General features: G+C 41.8%; 1 protein-coding gene across 2 annotated transcripts in view; it reads right to left on the bottom strand.

Annotated features, from left to right (window-relative positions):
• Positions 1 to 17,370, bottom strand: part of CCDC169 (coiled-coil domain containing 169) — a 66,358-nt gene that overhangs the window by 35,242 nt on the left and 13,746 nt on the right. Inside the window, exons 3-4 of one of the 2 annotated variants that reach the window (XM_006120552.5) lie at positions 15,928 to 16,038; positions 15,804 to 15,844 (exon numbers count right to left, since the gene is read on the bottom strand). In XM_006120552.5, the coding sequence (XP_006120614.2) occupies positions 15,804 to 15,844; positions 15,928 to 16,038 (152 nt within the window). The remainder of the gene's footprint in view (positions 1 to 15,803; positions 15,845 to 15,927; positions 16,039 to 17,370) is intronic. The other variant, XM_089775502.1, reaches the window with a different exon arrangement.

The following is a 17,370-nucleotide window of genomic DNA, read 5'->3' as shown; positions in this document are numbered from 1 at the left end:
GTTATATACATCTCTTGGATCAGACCCTGTGCTCCACTGAACTGCTTGGTAACAGCAACTATAATTTAATTAAACATAACATCCTTGTGAGGTGGCTGGAGATACCGAAGAAGCCTACCAGAGTAGTATTTAACTTCAGATAAGGGAACTACATAAAATGAGGCTAGTTATATGGAAATTAAGAAGAACAGTCCAAAGAGAAATGCCTGAAAGCTGCATGGAAACTTTTAAAAACACAATAATATTGTTCAAATTAAATGTATACCTGTAAGAATATGGCCCTTTTCTGTAGCCATATTGGAAGGCCTAAGGCCTTCATCTGCAGCCAGACTGAAAGAGCAGCAGCCATTAGTTGTAAAAAGCAGGGTGTCACATACATTAAAATAGTGTAATACCAGCAGGGTTTCCAACCGTCAGTAAATTTACAGACAGTCTGTAAAAAATTAGCTAATATTGGACATGTCCGTAAAAAAATTTAGGTGTCCGTAAATTTCGTAAAAGTACTATACAATTTCAAAAAACAGCAATTATTTTATAGCAATTACATTTCTTCTGTGCTGCTTCAGCCATTTTACTGTGGAGCAGCAGAAATTGGATGTTTTAGTTGTTTATTTAGCTCAATGGTTGAGGTGATGTAACATGAATCACATGATCCATGTGATGTCATCATCTACATTATCCTGCTGAGTTAGTGTCAGCACATTGGCAATTTATGTAATTTAATATTGTTTACCGTTAAAGTTTACAATGTCAAAATCTATGAGAAGAATGGATTGTGCCGAAGACAATAACGAGTCCGAAGACAATAACTAGTCCGAAGACAATAACGAGTCCGACAACTCTGGTGAATTATCGCCTGATGAACAGCCAGTTACCAAGAAATCAAAAGGAAGAGCATGCGTGTTTTCATCCAAATGGCTAGCAGACGGTGAGTTCAAAGATTGGATATGCGTAGACAATGAAAGCAAACACAGCGCCAAATGCATTTGGTGTAAAAAGATGTTCAGTATAGCTTCTGGTGGAGTGTGAGATGTTCATAGCCATGCTTCAAGTGGTAAGCACCAAAGCATAATGTCTGTAAGGAGATCTAGTCCCGGAATTATGAGTTTCATTGTTAAAGTAAATCCAACAGCAACTAATCACCAGGAAACGGTCACAGAATGTGAACTAAAAGTAACAACCTTATTAGCCAGTCAAAATCTACCACTGAGTTTGATGGACGAAATGTTGCTGATTGGTTTCTGATTCCAAAATTGCAAAAGATTTCACTTTGCAGAAGAACTAAAGCATCCATGATGATTAAGAATGTTGTAGCAAAAAAGATCAAAGAGGAATTGTGTACTAAGCTGAAATCTTGCCATTTTACACTATTGGTTGATGAGTCAACTGATATACAAATGATGCCCGTAAAAATGTTTTTCCGTCCATACGTTTTTCCCATTTTGTCCGTAAATGAAATTTATGTGGGTTGGCAACCCGGAATACCAGGCTGTTAAGAAGGTCCTATAATAATGGCACCCACTATCATTAGATCTCAAGATGGGTAAAGAAAACCTACTTTGACAGTTTAGTTGTGGAATCCTCATTCTATGATTATGGGCCCTCAATTTTCCTATTGTCTGTCTTTATGATCTCTGTCTTGTCTGGTTTTTAATTGTTTGTTTTTTGTATAATTAATTTTTCTAGGTATAAATCATCTAAGATGATGTGGCATGCTTGGTTAGGTAATTCTGTTACAGTACGTCATGCTTGCTTAGTAAAATTTTAGTAAAATAACTGAAACGTATAGTTAAGCAGCACTCATGTTTCACTATATAAACTGGATCCAAGGAGACCAGGAAGAACGTAAAAGGAGGAACAGTAAAGAAAGAAGGAAAGATCTGGAAGAAGAACTCATCTCCAAGACACAGCTTAAGAGCAGACCTGCCAAGAATCTTCTCTATAATTGTGATATGAAGCAACCAGGATCCAGAGGAGACTGACCTTGCCTGGCCAACAGGGAACGTTTGCCTGCCTTGATCAGGCTTGGTAAGCATGGTACTGTAGGCTTAGTATGTGTATTCTGCTTGCTTGGTAATTGTCAATAAATAGAGAGTAAGAAAATTACTGTGTAAGGCTCTTTCACTGGTAAAAGATCCTGCAAAACTTTGCAGGAAGTTAAACCCTGAAGCCTAGGAACTGGGTAAGAGTGGGTATTTAAATTAACAGAGTTACATCTTGAGGCCTACAAATTGGGTAAAGGTGTGCAGAGTGTGAGTGTGATAGAGAATGTTGTGCAGGTAAAATACTTTTTTTTTTTTTTTTTTAAATTCGGGGGTAAGAAAACTCTCCCCCCCAAAAAAGTGCCATCATGGCTAAAGAGAAGAAAATAAGAATGGATAAGTAACTGGTAAAAGGACAGGAAATAAAGGGCAGGACCAAATGGTCAGTTTTCAGAATTGTGAGAGGTAAACAGTGTTGTCCTCCAGAGTCTGTACTGGGACCCAGGATCAGATTTAGGGGCAAGCAACACAGGCAACTGCCTGGAGCTCTTTCTGTTAGCACCCTCACACATACCCCAAAAAGGAAAGGAAAAGAGAATGTTTCAAGTAACACATATCAGATACTCCATATGTGTATTCATTTTTCTCGAATCTCCTAGAATGCTCTGGACCTTTGTGAAATCTCAGGGAAACTTCCAGATTTTCTGAGAACTATATTTTCCTTGAACGTTCAAGAATGTTGTCTGCCATGCCCTCATGGGTATAAATGGCACAGGGCACTGCCAGTCAGTCAGTGAGATTATAAGAACAAAGTGATGCAACAACCCAACTGTGGGGATATTATTGTCTCAGAGGGATAGCCATGTTAGTCTGTAACTTTAAGAGACTTACAAATATATTATTATCATGAACATTTGTGGGTAAAACCCACTTCATCAGATGAGTTAGAGTGGAAATTACAGAATCAAGGGTATATACACAACAGGAAAAGCAGTTACCCATCAATTATAGGACCATTGTTAATTAAGCTAATTGAGTTAAGACTGGATGTGTCCCATTCATAGCTTTTGAAGCGTAAATGTGAAGATTAAAGTGGGGGAAATTGTCTTTGCAGTGTGTTAACTAGTTAATATCTTTATTCAAGCCCAAGTTGTTTGTTTTATGTAAATTGTGAAAGTGTAATTGTGTTTTAAGACCTGAAGAGTGTAAATAGTGAGACACCGGATATATTTATCAATCTTCTACCTGTACAACAATATAAAAGAAATACATTTATTTCTTTTGCCATGCTTAGTACGTGTTTGACTTTCTAAGATTGTAGAACTTAGCCTTTTGCTCTCTATGATACTATTTTCCCCCACAGAAAATAAAAGATGCCCTCAAAGAAGCCTACAGGAGCTCAGTATAGGAAGCAAAAAACTAGTTTGCAGTAAAGGGAAAGATTGATGGGAAAATATCTGAAACATAAACCAGGCAGTAGCAATCATTCCAGTGCAGAAGAAATTGAGGAGTGAAATGTAAATGGTAAGATAAATTACTAAGGAATTAGCAGATTTACCTGAAGATAAGGAATGGTGATGTAAGGAAAGTGATGGAGAATTCTCTAGTTTTCTTGGTGCCAAAAAGGAGACGATAAAGTAGAATGTGGTTCAGACAAAAAGAGTAATAACAAATAAAAATCTGGTTTACATGAAAAGGAAACAAGCAAGCAAAAAAAAGCCAAGTGTGATGACGGAAACACAGTGAGAAAAACTGCAAAATTACAAATCAATACATCAAAACTTGCTTATGGCTGGCAATCCTAAATTGTGCTGATAGTTACTTTGAAAAGGCCAAGCAAACGTGAATAGATGACATTATCAGTAATTGAGCAGAAGCGACACTTCTCAAAGTCACACTGTGAAAAAATGCTCAAGAATGGTGAGAAACTGAATTGTCATTGGCTAGTTTGCTCCAAATCAACTGACAAGGTTACAAAATATTTGACAAGAATGCCAAATTGTTGCTTGCACTTTCCAAGTACAAATACTGCATAACTTAGCTCAAGTGGATGGAGTTGAGTTCAGGCTCAAACCGAATAAATGCACAGAACATAAAAACAGTGCATTAGTAATATAAAAACCCAGCAATGGAAGGAAAGTGCCTGAGCAACTGATCTCACTTACCATCTTGCTTTGCAGATAATTAATTTGGGTTTCTGGGGCTTATCAGATAAATTGTTCACTGAACATAGCAGTAATTTTCTCAGTTTGATGGAGCCCCTTGGGAAATATGATAGCATGTGGGAGCACCTATACTGAATAGTTTGTAAAGAAGCTCCATTATTGCAGCCTTTAGACACCCTGATGGAACTGGCTCAGTCTAGTAAGGCTGAGGCTGCAATCCAATGTGAGGCATAAAGCCTGGCAAATCGAATCACTAACTTCAAAGTTCTGGTGGTTTGGCATGATACCCTGTTCCAAGAAAAGTTGTAAGCAAGGCATTACAAACCCAGTTGATGGATGCTGCAACTGCTATTATTGTGTTGAGAAGCATCTTGATATCATTGTGGCCTATAGACACTGATATTAGAAAAAATGGCAGAAAACTTAGGAGTTGAGCCTTCAAGGAAACTTGCATTCCCCGGAAGAAGAGACAGTTTGGTTATGAGGGCAGAGATGAGGTAATAGAAATCTCAGATGAAAAGAGTGCTGCTGGGTTTTTTTGCACACTTCTTGAATGTCCATCAAAGAAAGGTTTGGACAACTGAAACACCACAAAAAGACCTGGGAGGCTTTGTCTGACCTTACTAAACTGTTGGCAGACAGGAAAACACTCTTAAACAACTGTATAGACCTTAACTGGACACTGACACATGGAGAATGTTAGGGTGTCAATGATAAAGATCTCTATGTTGATTTGGACAACATCGGTCACATGAAAAGCACTCTCCACTCCAAGCTCTCCAATTGATTCATGATGCAGAGTGAAGGACACTTTTCCTATGGTATTTCATGAGAAACAGTTGCATTTCAGGCACATCCCATTGTCCTGTAACAATCAAACCCTGACCTTACTTTAAGTCATGATGTGAGGAAGCAGCATACCAAATTTGGTGGTCCTAGCTTTTACCATTTAGGAGGAGTTTGTGAGGAGGCAGACAGACACATTCAGAGAGACAAACCCTCTCAAATACATTGTAGATGGTATAACCACAATTTGAATATTCTTTGCATTTCTGGTTGTGCATATCGTTAATGAAAGCAGTATAGAAAAGGGCAAGAAAAAGTAAGGAATTTCTGGGGTGGAGGGGAGGGAGGAGTGTACTTTTTTTTGTAAATGTGGACGTCAATTTTTTTAAATATAAAGGAGTTCAAAATAGTCCTGCAATGAGTGTGCTTAAGAAAGGTTAATGAAAAATTTGAGTGGAAACAGTGATTGGTAAAATGATTTTGTTATAACATACTAAACATGTATGCAGTAATAAAGGTTTTATAGAAGTTACCTTCTGGAATCATGGCAGGCAGTACCCCCACCATGGCCCCTCCCCCCTCCCCCATTCCTTTGGCTGCCTACTGCTGCTCTACCTGCTTGGCAGGCCAGTGCTGGGTAAGTGCGGGCGGGGCTTCTGTCCAGTGGAGCTGGGCCCGGGCCTCTCTTCGTGGGTGGAGGGGTGCCATTCCCTTAGTTCCACCTGCCCCGCAACACAACACTCTCTCATCCCCCTAACACAGTGATTCTCAAACTTTTTGGTCCGTGGCTCAATGGAAACCTTTCTGTGGATCTCAAGTTGCTAATGGAAAATCGCTGTAAATTACATACTTACGCCTGAGTATGATTGGGCCTGAGTCATTTTGCTAGAGCTGCAGCTAGTGAGAAGGATTTAATTTAACCAGTAAGAAAGGAAATATGAATTTAAATTATTAAACAGACTAAGTACTTTAAATTTCTCATGTTAGTTTATCAAACTTCATTTTAAATAAAGTAAAATATTAATTTATGTCCACCAAAAGAGGTTCCCATGTTTTCTTTATTTGTGGCAGGGGAACCATTTTTTGGGACAGGGGGCCACTGACTCACAGAAAAATCAGCTGGGGACCACACAAGTGACTAGCCAAACAAACAAAAACCCCCAACCCTCTAACCACCACCTCCAACCCTCCTCACTGGTGTGGCTCCCAACTGAGATGCTTCACTCCACTGGCACTCCAGCCCCATTGGAGGAGGGGGACTGACAGGGAGGACCGAGGTTCAGGGCTTCACACAGGCCAGATTTACTCTTCTGGGGTTCCAGTGTTAGTAGATTTTGTGGACCCCCCAGGCTCTGAGGGTGGGACAAAAATGTGGGGTTCAGTGTGTGGGAAAGGTCTGCCAGCAAGAGGAATGGGGAGGGTGAAGGATCTGGGCAGGAGGTGGAGTTCAGGAAGAGGTGAGGGTGCAAGGTCTGGATGGGAGAAAGGGTACAGTCTGGAAGTAGGGCATCTGGCCAGGGGGACAGAACAAGAGCAAGGAAAGATGCAGGCCATGCAGGGAAGTGTGGCCAGGAGGGAGGGCCCAGGATTGGGCTGGAGGTAGGGTGTCTGGCTAGGGGGAAGGGTGCAGGATGAGGGTGGGGGTAGGGTGTCCTGCTGGGGGGAGGGTGCAGGATCAGGCTGGGGGTGCAGGGTCTCAGCAGGATGATGGTGTGTGTGGGGGGGGGTCTGGGCAGCACTTACCTGCCTTCATGCCTTATGCCGGTCTCTGGTACTGCCTCCTGCTCCCATTGTCTGGATTGCATTGGAGCACTAGTGCTGGCTTTCTGATTGGGGGAGGGGGAAGAAAGCCCTGAACCTCACTACATGATCCTGCTTGCGGGGAAGAAGCGCTCCCCGTCCACATCTCCTGGCTGGGGAGGCTGCTGATCCCCCAGCCAGGAGAGAGGGAGTGCTTCTTCCCCACAAGCCCAATTGCACAGTGAGGCTTGGGGCTTTCTCTCTTCCTCCTCCCCACAATGGGAAACCAGTGCTGGTGCTCCAACCACACGGGGTGGAGGGTGGAGAGAGATGGTGGGAGGGCGAGGCTACTGTGCCAGCGCAGGCTCCATGCTGCGGGGGTGGGAGGGGAACTGAGCTTGAGCCATGGACCACCAGGAAGGTGACTGCGGAGCCCCCTCATGCTGACCTGGGGGAACATGGTGGGGTGCATTTGTACCCTTTGCACTCCCTCCCCTGTGTACGGGCTTGATTTAGAACAGCTTACATATAAGAAGAGATTAAAAAGACTGGGACTGTTTATCTTAGAAAAGAGATGACTAAGGGGAGATATAAGAGAGAGCTATATAATCATGATGGTGTGGAGAAAGTGAATAAGAAAGCATTATTTACTTCTTCATGTTAACACAAGAGCCAGCTATCCCCCCAATGAAATTAATAGGCAACAAATTTAAAACAAAACAAGGAAGTACTTCTTCACACAATGTCCAGTCAACCCATAAAATTCATTGCCAGGGAATACTGTGGAGGCCAAAACTATCACTGGGTTAAAAAAAGAATTACATAAGTTCATGGAGCATAGGTTCATCAATCACTATTAGCCAAGATGATTAGGCATACAGCCCATGCAGATGTACCTAAGCCTCTGACTGTGAAAATCTGGGACTGGATTACAGGGAATGGATCACTTGATAATTGCACTGTTCTATTCATTCCCTCTGAAGTATCTGGAATGAGCCACTGTCGGAAGACAGGATACTGAGTTAGATGAACTAAAAAGGAAACTAAAGAAGAGACTCACCAGTGGTAACATTACGGATTGCAGGGGGTACACCAGAGTGGCCTCCACACAACTATCTATCTCCCTCCCTTCTTTATGCAGCACTGACCTGTGAATATCTTGCTAGCAAGACCTAAATCTGAATGGGTGGGACCAATTCGATATAAACCCTGTAAAAGTCAGGATAACTTTATTGATGAAATTGGTTTTATTAAATATTGTTCTTGTATGTTAAGGTTTATTAACAGCTTCTTCTGCTAACCCCTGAATAGCCTGGACAATGTATTCCTGGAAAGGAGACATAAGCTGACTAAGGGATTTGAGATTCTTAGTTTTCATTAAACTGCCTATGTCAAGCTGCTCTGAATGAGCTGATGGGCTAAAAGACATGCTGCAGTTTTAAAAGAATACCTTGAGAGGCTTCTTTATGTAACAGAATTCCTCACTAGCAAACGTGTTATTAGCCCAATGATCCATCAAGTGTAGTTTCCAGGACTGATCAAGCTTCAAAGGAAAGGGATCCATCCCAATTAATCTTTCCTGAATTTATCCCCATGCTTTCTGTTTTTTATTGCATCCAAAATATGCTGTTGACATAACACCTGCCAGCAAATGAAATTATGCAGACTTATATTGCAGTTGGATTTTCAAACCACCCACATAATCTGTTCTCTCAGTGGATTTTTCAGTGCATTGCTGCCACTAGAAACATAAATGACAATTTCCATCAATCATTACGCCATATCCAGGGTGACAAATAGGTGACATTGACAACAGTAGGAAATTTACTTTTACCAGAGATTGATTCACTCTATTGGTCTAGTGGTAATTCACTCCAGCCCTATTCCTCTTTAATTTTCCTTTACTGGTTAGCCATTTAAGCAATACATTTGTTTGGCATGTAAAGAAAACCATGAAGCCTCTACAATCTATTCTACTTGACATTAGAAATGGGGATGTAAAATCCTGTTCAATCAGTTAACTGTGGATGGAGGCTGCTCTGGCTGGGCCCGCCACACCATGTCACACCAACCCAACCAGCTGCAGCCTCCTGACTCATTGGGCCCAGCCAGGCTGGAGCAGCCCTCTGCCCAACCATTCATATTCTTAATTTGAAATCCCATGTAGTTTCACCCAGAAAATTAACTCTCTTCTTTCCAACACCAGTAGGTCTATAAGCTGAAGTAATTAAATCTAACACAGTGCAAAAATAATGATGCATCTTTCCTGTTACTAAAATCGAAGTCCATTTTAGTTTTATTGATAAACTGTCACTAATTTCATACTGTAATAATTACTGTGACTAAATGAAATATTAAAGTTTTTTAGCAAAGCATGTTTCTGCGTACACTGTACACGTGATTTTTTTTTTTGCATTGAATGCTAACTATAAATGCTTCAGTTCAGCTGAACCCAGGAAACTGCAAATTTAAATACCAAGTGCCCCCTTGTGGCTAATATAATAATTCACAGTAACACTATAATAAAAAATAATATTATGAAAGGCTGCATGAACTCTGCTGGGTCTATTTGTTTGGCTCAGAAGTTGGCATAGATTGGCTCAGGTTCTACTGGAATATCAAGTTACATGTAACACCCTTTTTCCGGAGTCAATCCTGGCAGTGCTAGGGAACAATTAGGGTTTCTGACCATTCATGACCTAGGGAACAGAAAATCAATAATCCAGTATATGGCTATAAGGATGGCTGGCAGTGGGATTTTCCTCTGCCTTACTGACAGGTGTTTCCTGCCCCACTGAAGATCATATAAATACTTAAGGGAAATGACTATGAGGTGTGACCAAAGATATCAGAGGAAGAACATCCCATGCTAGGATGGCAATGAGACAGGAAAATATAAGGAAAGGTCTCTAGTGCAGTATTTTTTAACCTTTTTAATACTAAAGATGGCTTGCTGCCTTCCTAAACAGTGTCAGGGATATATAAGGGACTGGTGTAAATGCTTTTCCAAACTGGTATTGCAATTTGCAGAGAGAGAGAGAGAGGAACTCAGACACCATTTCACAGTCCTATTTGAGACTTAAGTGAACAAGGTCAGTGAAATTCAGTTAAAGATGACCTGCTAAGGGAATTGTCAAAATTTCCTCCACTTTGGCAAAGTGCTGATGTCTCGCGCTCCCCACATGCTCAGAGAAGTCTTCAACACATCATTGCACGACAGTTTTCACACATGACACCATCACACACACTTTTCTAGTGGTGTAACATCAATTGCACAACCCCAGTAAAGAACAGGGATGGCCTGTGTGTGGCTAAGGTACATACCCAGCATTTTCATTATAATGCACTTTTGCAAAGCAAATGCTTGAACAATAATTTCAGAATTTCCTCAATCATGATGCTAGACAATTCTGAACATAGTGATTTATAATAGAAACCCTGGTTCCTCAGCTAATCTTAACTAGAGCGTTGCTAAGGCAATGCTATCTGAAGTGTGTTCTTCTGAACAGATTCTGCAGTATGCCTCCTCTATTTGCATAATAAAGCCTCTATCTAGGGAGGCTTTCTTGCAGTTGCTATAAAGAAAGAAAAAAAGATGAAGATTTTTCTCTCCTAACATGGAAATTATATTTAGGAGACAGTCAATGTATATTTCACATAATATTGCTTAATGAAAAAAAAGTGAACAAATGCTAGCTGGTTTATCTAACAAAAGGAAGAAAAATTCAGGTTGGGCTGGGTTTCAAAAGGACTGCATTTCAATTTCTTCATAATTATTGATGAATTACAGTATATCTTAGATTTTATTCACTGAGACACAAAGGAAGTATAACAATCTTCACCATAGAAGTCCTTTGCACTTTTTCCCATTTTAGAGCTTTTCAATATCCAACCAACATGCAGAAATTATTTTCTAATCTCCACTTACAAACTAGTAAATGTTTACATTACTGGTTCCATATTATTGTGCTTTCTGAAGGAGATGACCTCATCACTTATTTCTATCATCACTTTTGGAAATAAGCAAACAAAGAGATGGAAAGATTTCAAGTCAAATGAGATTTGTCAAAATAATATGTGTGCGTTTAAATATGAATGAGCTACATGTTTTCTATTACTCAGCAAGATTCAGCTCCATACAGCCATCAGTATTCACCTTTGAAAGCAATTATTTCAATTTCTAAGTATGGAAAATTCAGTGTGCTTTCTTGGAGGGATGTTAGAAATCGTGTATTTCAATAATCATATGAGCACTAAGATTACTCAGCACCCCCTTTCTGGGGATAGGCTGACAGCGAGTGTGTCCCCAGCCCCACTCCTGGGAGCCCCAGCCACCTGGTGTTGCTGCCTCTGTATTAGAGGCAGCAGCGCAGGGCAGCAGCAGTCCCCGTCCGTGAGAGGTCCAAACTCCCCATGGACAGAGGCTGCTTCGGCATCCCATGGATCAGCCTATTTTGGGGAGTTCGGTCCTCCCACAGACGGGGCTGCTGTTGCCCCACATGGCTGCCTCTGACACAGAGGGAGCAGCCTGGGGTGGCAGGAGTCTCCTCTGCGTGCTCTTCATTTAAAACTAGGACAGGCGGGCTGGGACTGAGCCAGCCTGCTGATCCAAGTTTTAAATGCAGAGCATGCAGTTGGGGGGAAGGGTTCAAAGCAGTTAACTGGTATATTAACTGGCACATTAAGTGATTGCTTATTAGTTTACCAGTTAACAACTACCCTGTGGACATCCCTACTTTCTTGACCATCATCCAAGAGTTTGCTTTGGTGTAATCTATTCTGTTTTGTTTAGATTCCTATAACTTGCTCATTGCCATGGTACCCAAGTGCCTATTTTTTGTCATTAATCTGTTTATACTCAAAACCAAGGCCTTTAGTTTGGAGGGCTGCACTCGATGACCTCCTGAGGTTTCTTTCAGCCCTGGAATTCTATGATTCCATGGAATAGAAAGTGGAGAAAGCAGACTTTTCCCAGAAATGTGGTGTGGGTGTCTGGCAAACATATACATGATATTTGCATATAATTACTAGCATCAATTTGCTCTTTGGGTCTGTTTGGTCTGTGTTTGTACAGGCCTAGCACAATGGGGCTCCTAAGTGCTACTTTTGTGCAAATACATAAAAATAATGTGAAACAAAGGTAATTTGTTTGTATTCGTTCCATTTTCTCTAATCAAAAAAGTACGCATACAAGTACCTAACTTGGTAGATTTACCATAAATCATTCAATCCCCTAAACGCTTTACCCCCTGAAGGTGTTTTAAAAGTAACAGAGTGACAAGAACAAAAAAGCCTTTTATCTTTCTACAATGTTCCTCGAAAAGGAATCTGTAATCCAATATTCAGATAATGCAGATATGATGTGACCTTTGCTGGAAGAGTAATTAATAAATCATAAGGCCAGAACAAACCACTGTGACCATCTACCCTGACCTTATATAACACAGCCCATAAGACTTCTCTGGGAGCCTATCATTTAGAAAAAAAATTATATGGATGCCTTCATGGGATCTCATATGTAATGGCAAGTTTGAGACTTTGAATTTTAATAAGTAGTATTCAAAATACTGAACATAAATGGGGTTATGGCTGGTGGCTGAGCTACCGTCACCTGTCCACCAAGAAATGTCAGTTTCTCATTCTAATTCTCAAAGGGCTAAATATTTATCTTTTCCCTCACACAAACTCAAAGAAGCAAATACATATATATAAAAATAAAAGGTATGGATAAATATGCCAGCCTGAATACCTCCAGATCCTGAAGATTATGAGGAAGAGGGGCCTCGTGGACAGGGTAGGTGTGTGCCCTGGGAAATCAGAAGTTTCCTAGCTACCAATGAAATCCAGGCCCCTTTATGCTCCTTTTTGATTCCTCCTCTGCCTTCCAGCGGAACAAATCCCTTATAGATTGTGTTGGTTCCTGTCATCAGAGATGTGCCCAAACTTCCATGTAAGAGGGTCAGAGGTATAGAGGGAATGTAATTGCGTTCAGAGTAGTATTAAATCTAACACACACACTTCTATTTGAAAATGCACTGGATTGAGAAGAGAGTAGGGATGTAATAGTGTAATTGATTAAGCGATAAACAAAAGCGTATAGCATCATAGAATCCCAAAATGGGAAGGGACCTCAAGTGGTCATTGAGTCCAGAGCCCTGCCTTCACAGCAGGGACAAGAACCATCTAGATCATCCCTGATAGATGTCTACCCAACCTGCTCTTAAATATCTCCAGTGATGGAGATTTCACAACCTCCGTGGGCAATTTATTCTAGTGTTTAATCACCCTGGGTATGTCTACACTACCACCCTAGTTCGAACTAGGGTGGTAATGTAGGCAACCGGAGTTGCAAATGAAGCCCGGGATTTGAATTTCCCAGGCTTCATTTGCATCTTGCCGGGCGCCGCCATTTTTAAATATCCGCTAGTGCAGACTCCGTGCCGCGCGGCTACACGCGGCATGGACTAGGTAGTTCGGACTAGGCTTCCTATTCCGAACTACCGTTACTCCTCGTTTCACGGGCTTCAGTTGCAACTCCGGTTGCCTACATTACCACCCTAGTTCGAACTAGGGTGGAAGTGTAGACATACCCCCTGACAGTTAGGAAGTTTTTCCTAATGTCTAACCTAAACTTTCCTTGCTGCAATTTAAGCCCATTGCTTCTTGTCCTATCATCAGAGGCCAAGGAGAAGAATTTTTCTCCCATCTCCTGGTAACTCTGTAATGAGTCTAGGCAAGCCACATGGCCTCCCTCTGACCCAGAAGAGGAAGGGCCTTCTAAGACCCCTTTTTGGGTGGGTCCAGCCTCACCCATCCCCACCCACAGGAAGGCAGAAACAGGAGTATAAGAGATCAGTGCTCAGTTGGAGCCCAGCTGCTGAACAGGCTAGACACTTGGCCCCAGCTCCGGTGGGGAAGGGCCCAGCCACGCTGCACTCTATGGGAGAAGTGGGTTGGGCCACTAAGACACCTGCTGGCCACTGACGACTGGTCTGGGCCACTGAGACCACTGCCATGGTCTGAAGATTTGCCAAGACCTCCAGACACTCGCTGGGCCCTGATGATTGGACCAGTCCTCCTGGGCCCCTGCCTGAGCCAGACCTAGAACCTACGGACACACTGCCAGCACCTCCATCCGCAGTTGACCCTGAGGAGTAGCGCCCAAGCTAGGTAGCCCCCCAGGAAGAACTGTGAAGCAATCCAGGGACAGCTGACCCCGGGGAGGCTGAGGAGATGGAGGTCGGTTGAGCAGCATGTTGCGGCTTAGATGCCCACTGACCCACAGACCTGGTCAGCATGTTGCAATCTGGATCCAAACCAACCTAGTGGCCGACATGCTGCCACTGTCAGGGCCCTGGGATGGGATGCAGTGGAGCGGGTGGGCCTGTGTCCCTCCTACCACTCCTCTCCTCAGCTGGCAGGTATCTCCCTGTAGGGGCAAAACCCCTGTGCTTGTCAGCTCTCCGCCAGCAAGGAGACCTGACCCCCGCCAGGCTGGGAGATGGACAGAGCTTTAAACTGTTCAAACAGAGGGCTTCCATGAGCTTCCAAGCTGGGAGGAACATTTCACAGAGTCACTGTCCTTTCTGTTAATTACATCTGACTATATTAGATGGACTTTCTCTTTCTTTATTCCCCACTGGACAACAGAGTGTGAAGAGCAAAAGGCCTTAAAAGTAAGAGTATCTGGAACTTGATAGATTACAAAAAAAAAAATTTCAGAATTCAACTTCGCTTTCACTCTGCCCTCTTATGGGCCTACCCATAATGTGTGTGCATACCAAATTCACAGCCATGAAAAATTCATCATGGGCAGCGAAAGATGGTCTCTCCCATGAAATCCGTGTTGTGTGTGCTTTTACTCTATACTATTCAGAGGGGAGATCAGTGTTTCCTAAATTGAGGGTCCTGACCCAAAAGGGAGCTTCAAGAGAGTTGAAAGGTTATTCTGGGCGGTCAAAGTATTACCACCTTTACTTCTGTGCTGGATTCAAAGCTGAGTGGCCAGAGAGCAGAGGCAGTTGTCCGGGCACCCAGCTCTGAAGGCAGTGTCCTTCCAGCTTCAATAGAGAGGTAAAGGTGGCAATACCATATCATGCCATCCTTACTTCTGTGCTGCTGCTTTTACAGCTTGGCAGCTGGAGAGTGGCAGCTGTTGACTGAGGGTGAGGGCCCAGCTCTACAGGCAGCAGCACTGAGGAAAGGGTGGCAATACCATACCACGCCATCCTTACTTCTGAGCTGCTGCTGCTGGGGGCTCTGCCTTCTGGGCTGGGATCTTGGCCAGCAGCCACCACTTTCCAAGCGCCCGGCTCTGAAGGCAGTGCTGCTATCTGCAGCAGCACAGAGGTAAAGACAGCAGGACGGTAATCCCCATACAATAACCTTGTACCTCCCTATAATCTCGTTTTTGGAACAGGACCTCTAAAGTTACAACACTGTGAAACTTCGGATTTAAATAGCTGAAATCATGAAATGTATGGTTTTTAAAATAATCTATAATTGTGAAATTGACAAAAATGGGCCGTGACTTTGATAGGACTAATTTTGTGTGAAAGTCTATGAGGTGTACAAGTGCCAGTCCCTAAACAGCCACACTAAGCAATGTTTCAGGATTTGGATGAATGTGAAGTCTGCATGGCTTTGGTGGAAGTGAAGAAAAAGAAATTAAAATGCTTAAGCCATTTTGTATTGTACAAATGTAACATTTATTCTACAATGAGGATTTCTCCATAAATATGTTGTATGCAATGTATCTGTAATAGTACTGAGGGTATCCAGAATATATATTATATAAATTATTAATTGAAACTGTCCAGATACTACTCAGTAAGACTCATGATTTAGCACCCAATTGTGCAGTCTTTACTCAGAAAAAACGCCCACTGAGTGTGTAGTATCATATAATCGCAGGATTCATGTCTTATTTATTTGTTTTAATATAGGCCTTACAATTATATAAATAATTGCAGAGGTGAACATGAAAAATTAAATTGGTTGGTTTGTTGTGGCCTCTGGATAGGATCATTGATTTTTTTTCTGGGCTGCAAATGACTGAAGTTATTTAATATTTTCCTTAGCTATAATGAACTGTTAGATGATTATGCCAATTAAATGCCAATGTACTCACCACAGGCATTTGATCAAAGGAGCGAATAGAAGACAATCTATCTGTAAATAAGTAAAACATGAAATATTTTTCTCTAGTATTCATAAAATTATATATTAATATATCTATGAATGTCCACTTCTACCTGTTGGATTCCCTCGAATATGTTCCATTTTTTCTTGAAGAAGAGCAGTTTGCCTTTCTAGTTGTCTGTTCAATTCTACTTGTGTCTCATACCTGGTTTTCCATTCATTACCTCAAAAGAAACACAAAGTTACTATAGTTTTAGAGGGGTAGCCGTATATGCAAAAACAATGAGGAGTCTAGTAGCACCTTAAAGACTAACAGATTTATTTGGGTATAAGCTTTTGTGGGTAAAAAACACTGTGTCATCCATATGCATCTGACAAAGGAGTTTTAGTCACAAAAGCTTATGTCTGAATAAATCTGTTAGTCTTCAAGGTTGCCACAAGCCTCTTTGTTGTTTTAAAAAAATTACTATTTTATTTCCAAAATTTAATTCATCCCACTAAAACTAGAAATTACCTTTTTCAGAATGACTCCACCTTCTTTTAGAGCCTGGCACCCCCACATCTATGTAAGGCTATATCTACACTGCAGGGAAAAGTCGGGAAAAGATACGCAAATTGCAAATCGCAATTTGCATATCTTTTTCCACTTTTCTTCTGAAAGAGGCTTTTCCGACATTTGGCCCGTCTACATGGGGCCAAATGTTGGGGAAAAACCCCTCTTTCAGAACATCCCTTCTTCCTCATAGAATGAGGTTTACAGGAATTCTGAAAAAACATCTGCTTTTCTGAAATATTTTTTTGGAAAAGAAAAAACGTTCCTTGGATGCAGCAGAGCTTTTCCGGGATACCTCTGGTATTCCAGAAAAGCTCTGCAGTGTAGATATAGTCTAACCAAGAAAATGTTCCTCTGCAAACAAGGGAATTTGAAAAAGATACTAGGAGAAATATTGGCCTCGGGGAAATCAATTGGAGTTTTGCCATTTACTTCTGTGGATATGTGTACACTGCAATGTAAATTAGGATTAGTGGGACTGGTGTTAGATGACACATGTTCAGGAACCCTTGGTTTGAGCAGCTACATTGTATTTTAACCCTAAATTAATAATTTAATGACCTGTGCTTAAACATAGGGCTCTGGCATTCACACTGCAATGCACAGATCTGAGTCACAATAACTACATCCCATAGTTCCTAGCATGCCACCCTTACCTTCTAAATAATACTATTCTAGCCTTGGACACATGGCGCATTCTGGGAAAACGTGCAGAGAGAGCCCTAAAGTTATCAAGAAGGAGCTCACTTTGCAAAAGGCTTGATCAGTTTGCTTTCCATTTCAAACCCAGGAAGCTCTCTGATAGTGTGTGTGATAGACAGGAGCAGTGCTGGCCAGCAGCTGGCGACTAAAGGGTTAAACTCAGGGAGCTAGCAGGGGCAGCACTCCTCCTATCCACCACACTGTGTTTGCAGGTCAGTGATCAGAACTAGGGATGTAAGGGTATGTCTACACTACCACCCTAGTTCGAACTAGGGTGGTTAATGTAGTCATACGAACTTGC

The sequence above is a fragment of the Pelodiscus sinensis genome, chromosome 1, assembly GCF_052426305.1.
Source record: "Pelodiscus sinensis isolate ZL-2025 chromosome 1, ASM5242630v1, whole genome shotgun sequence".
NCBI classification, from domain to species: domain Eukaryota; kingdom Metazoa; phylum Chordata; order Testudines; family Trionychidae; genus Pelodiscus; species Pelodiscus sinensis.
This window is presented reverse-complemented; position numbering and strand designations above follow the sequence as displayed.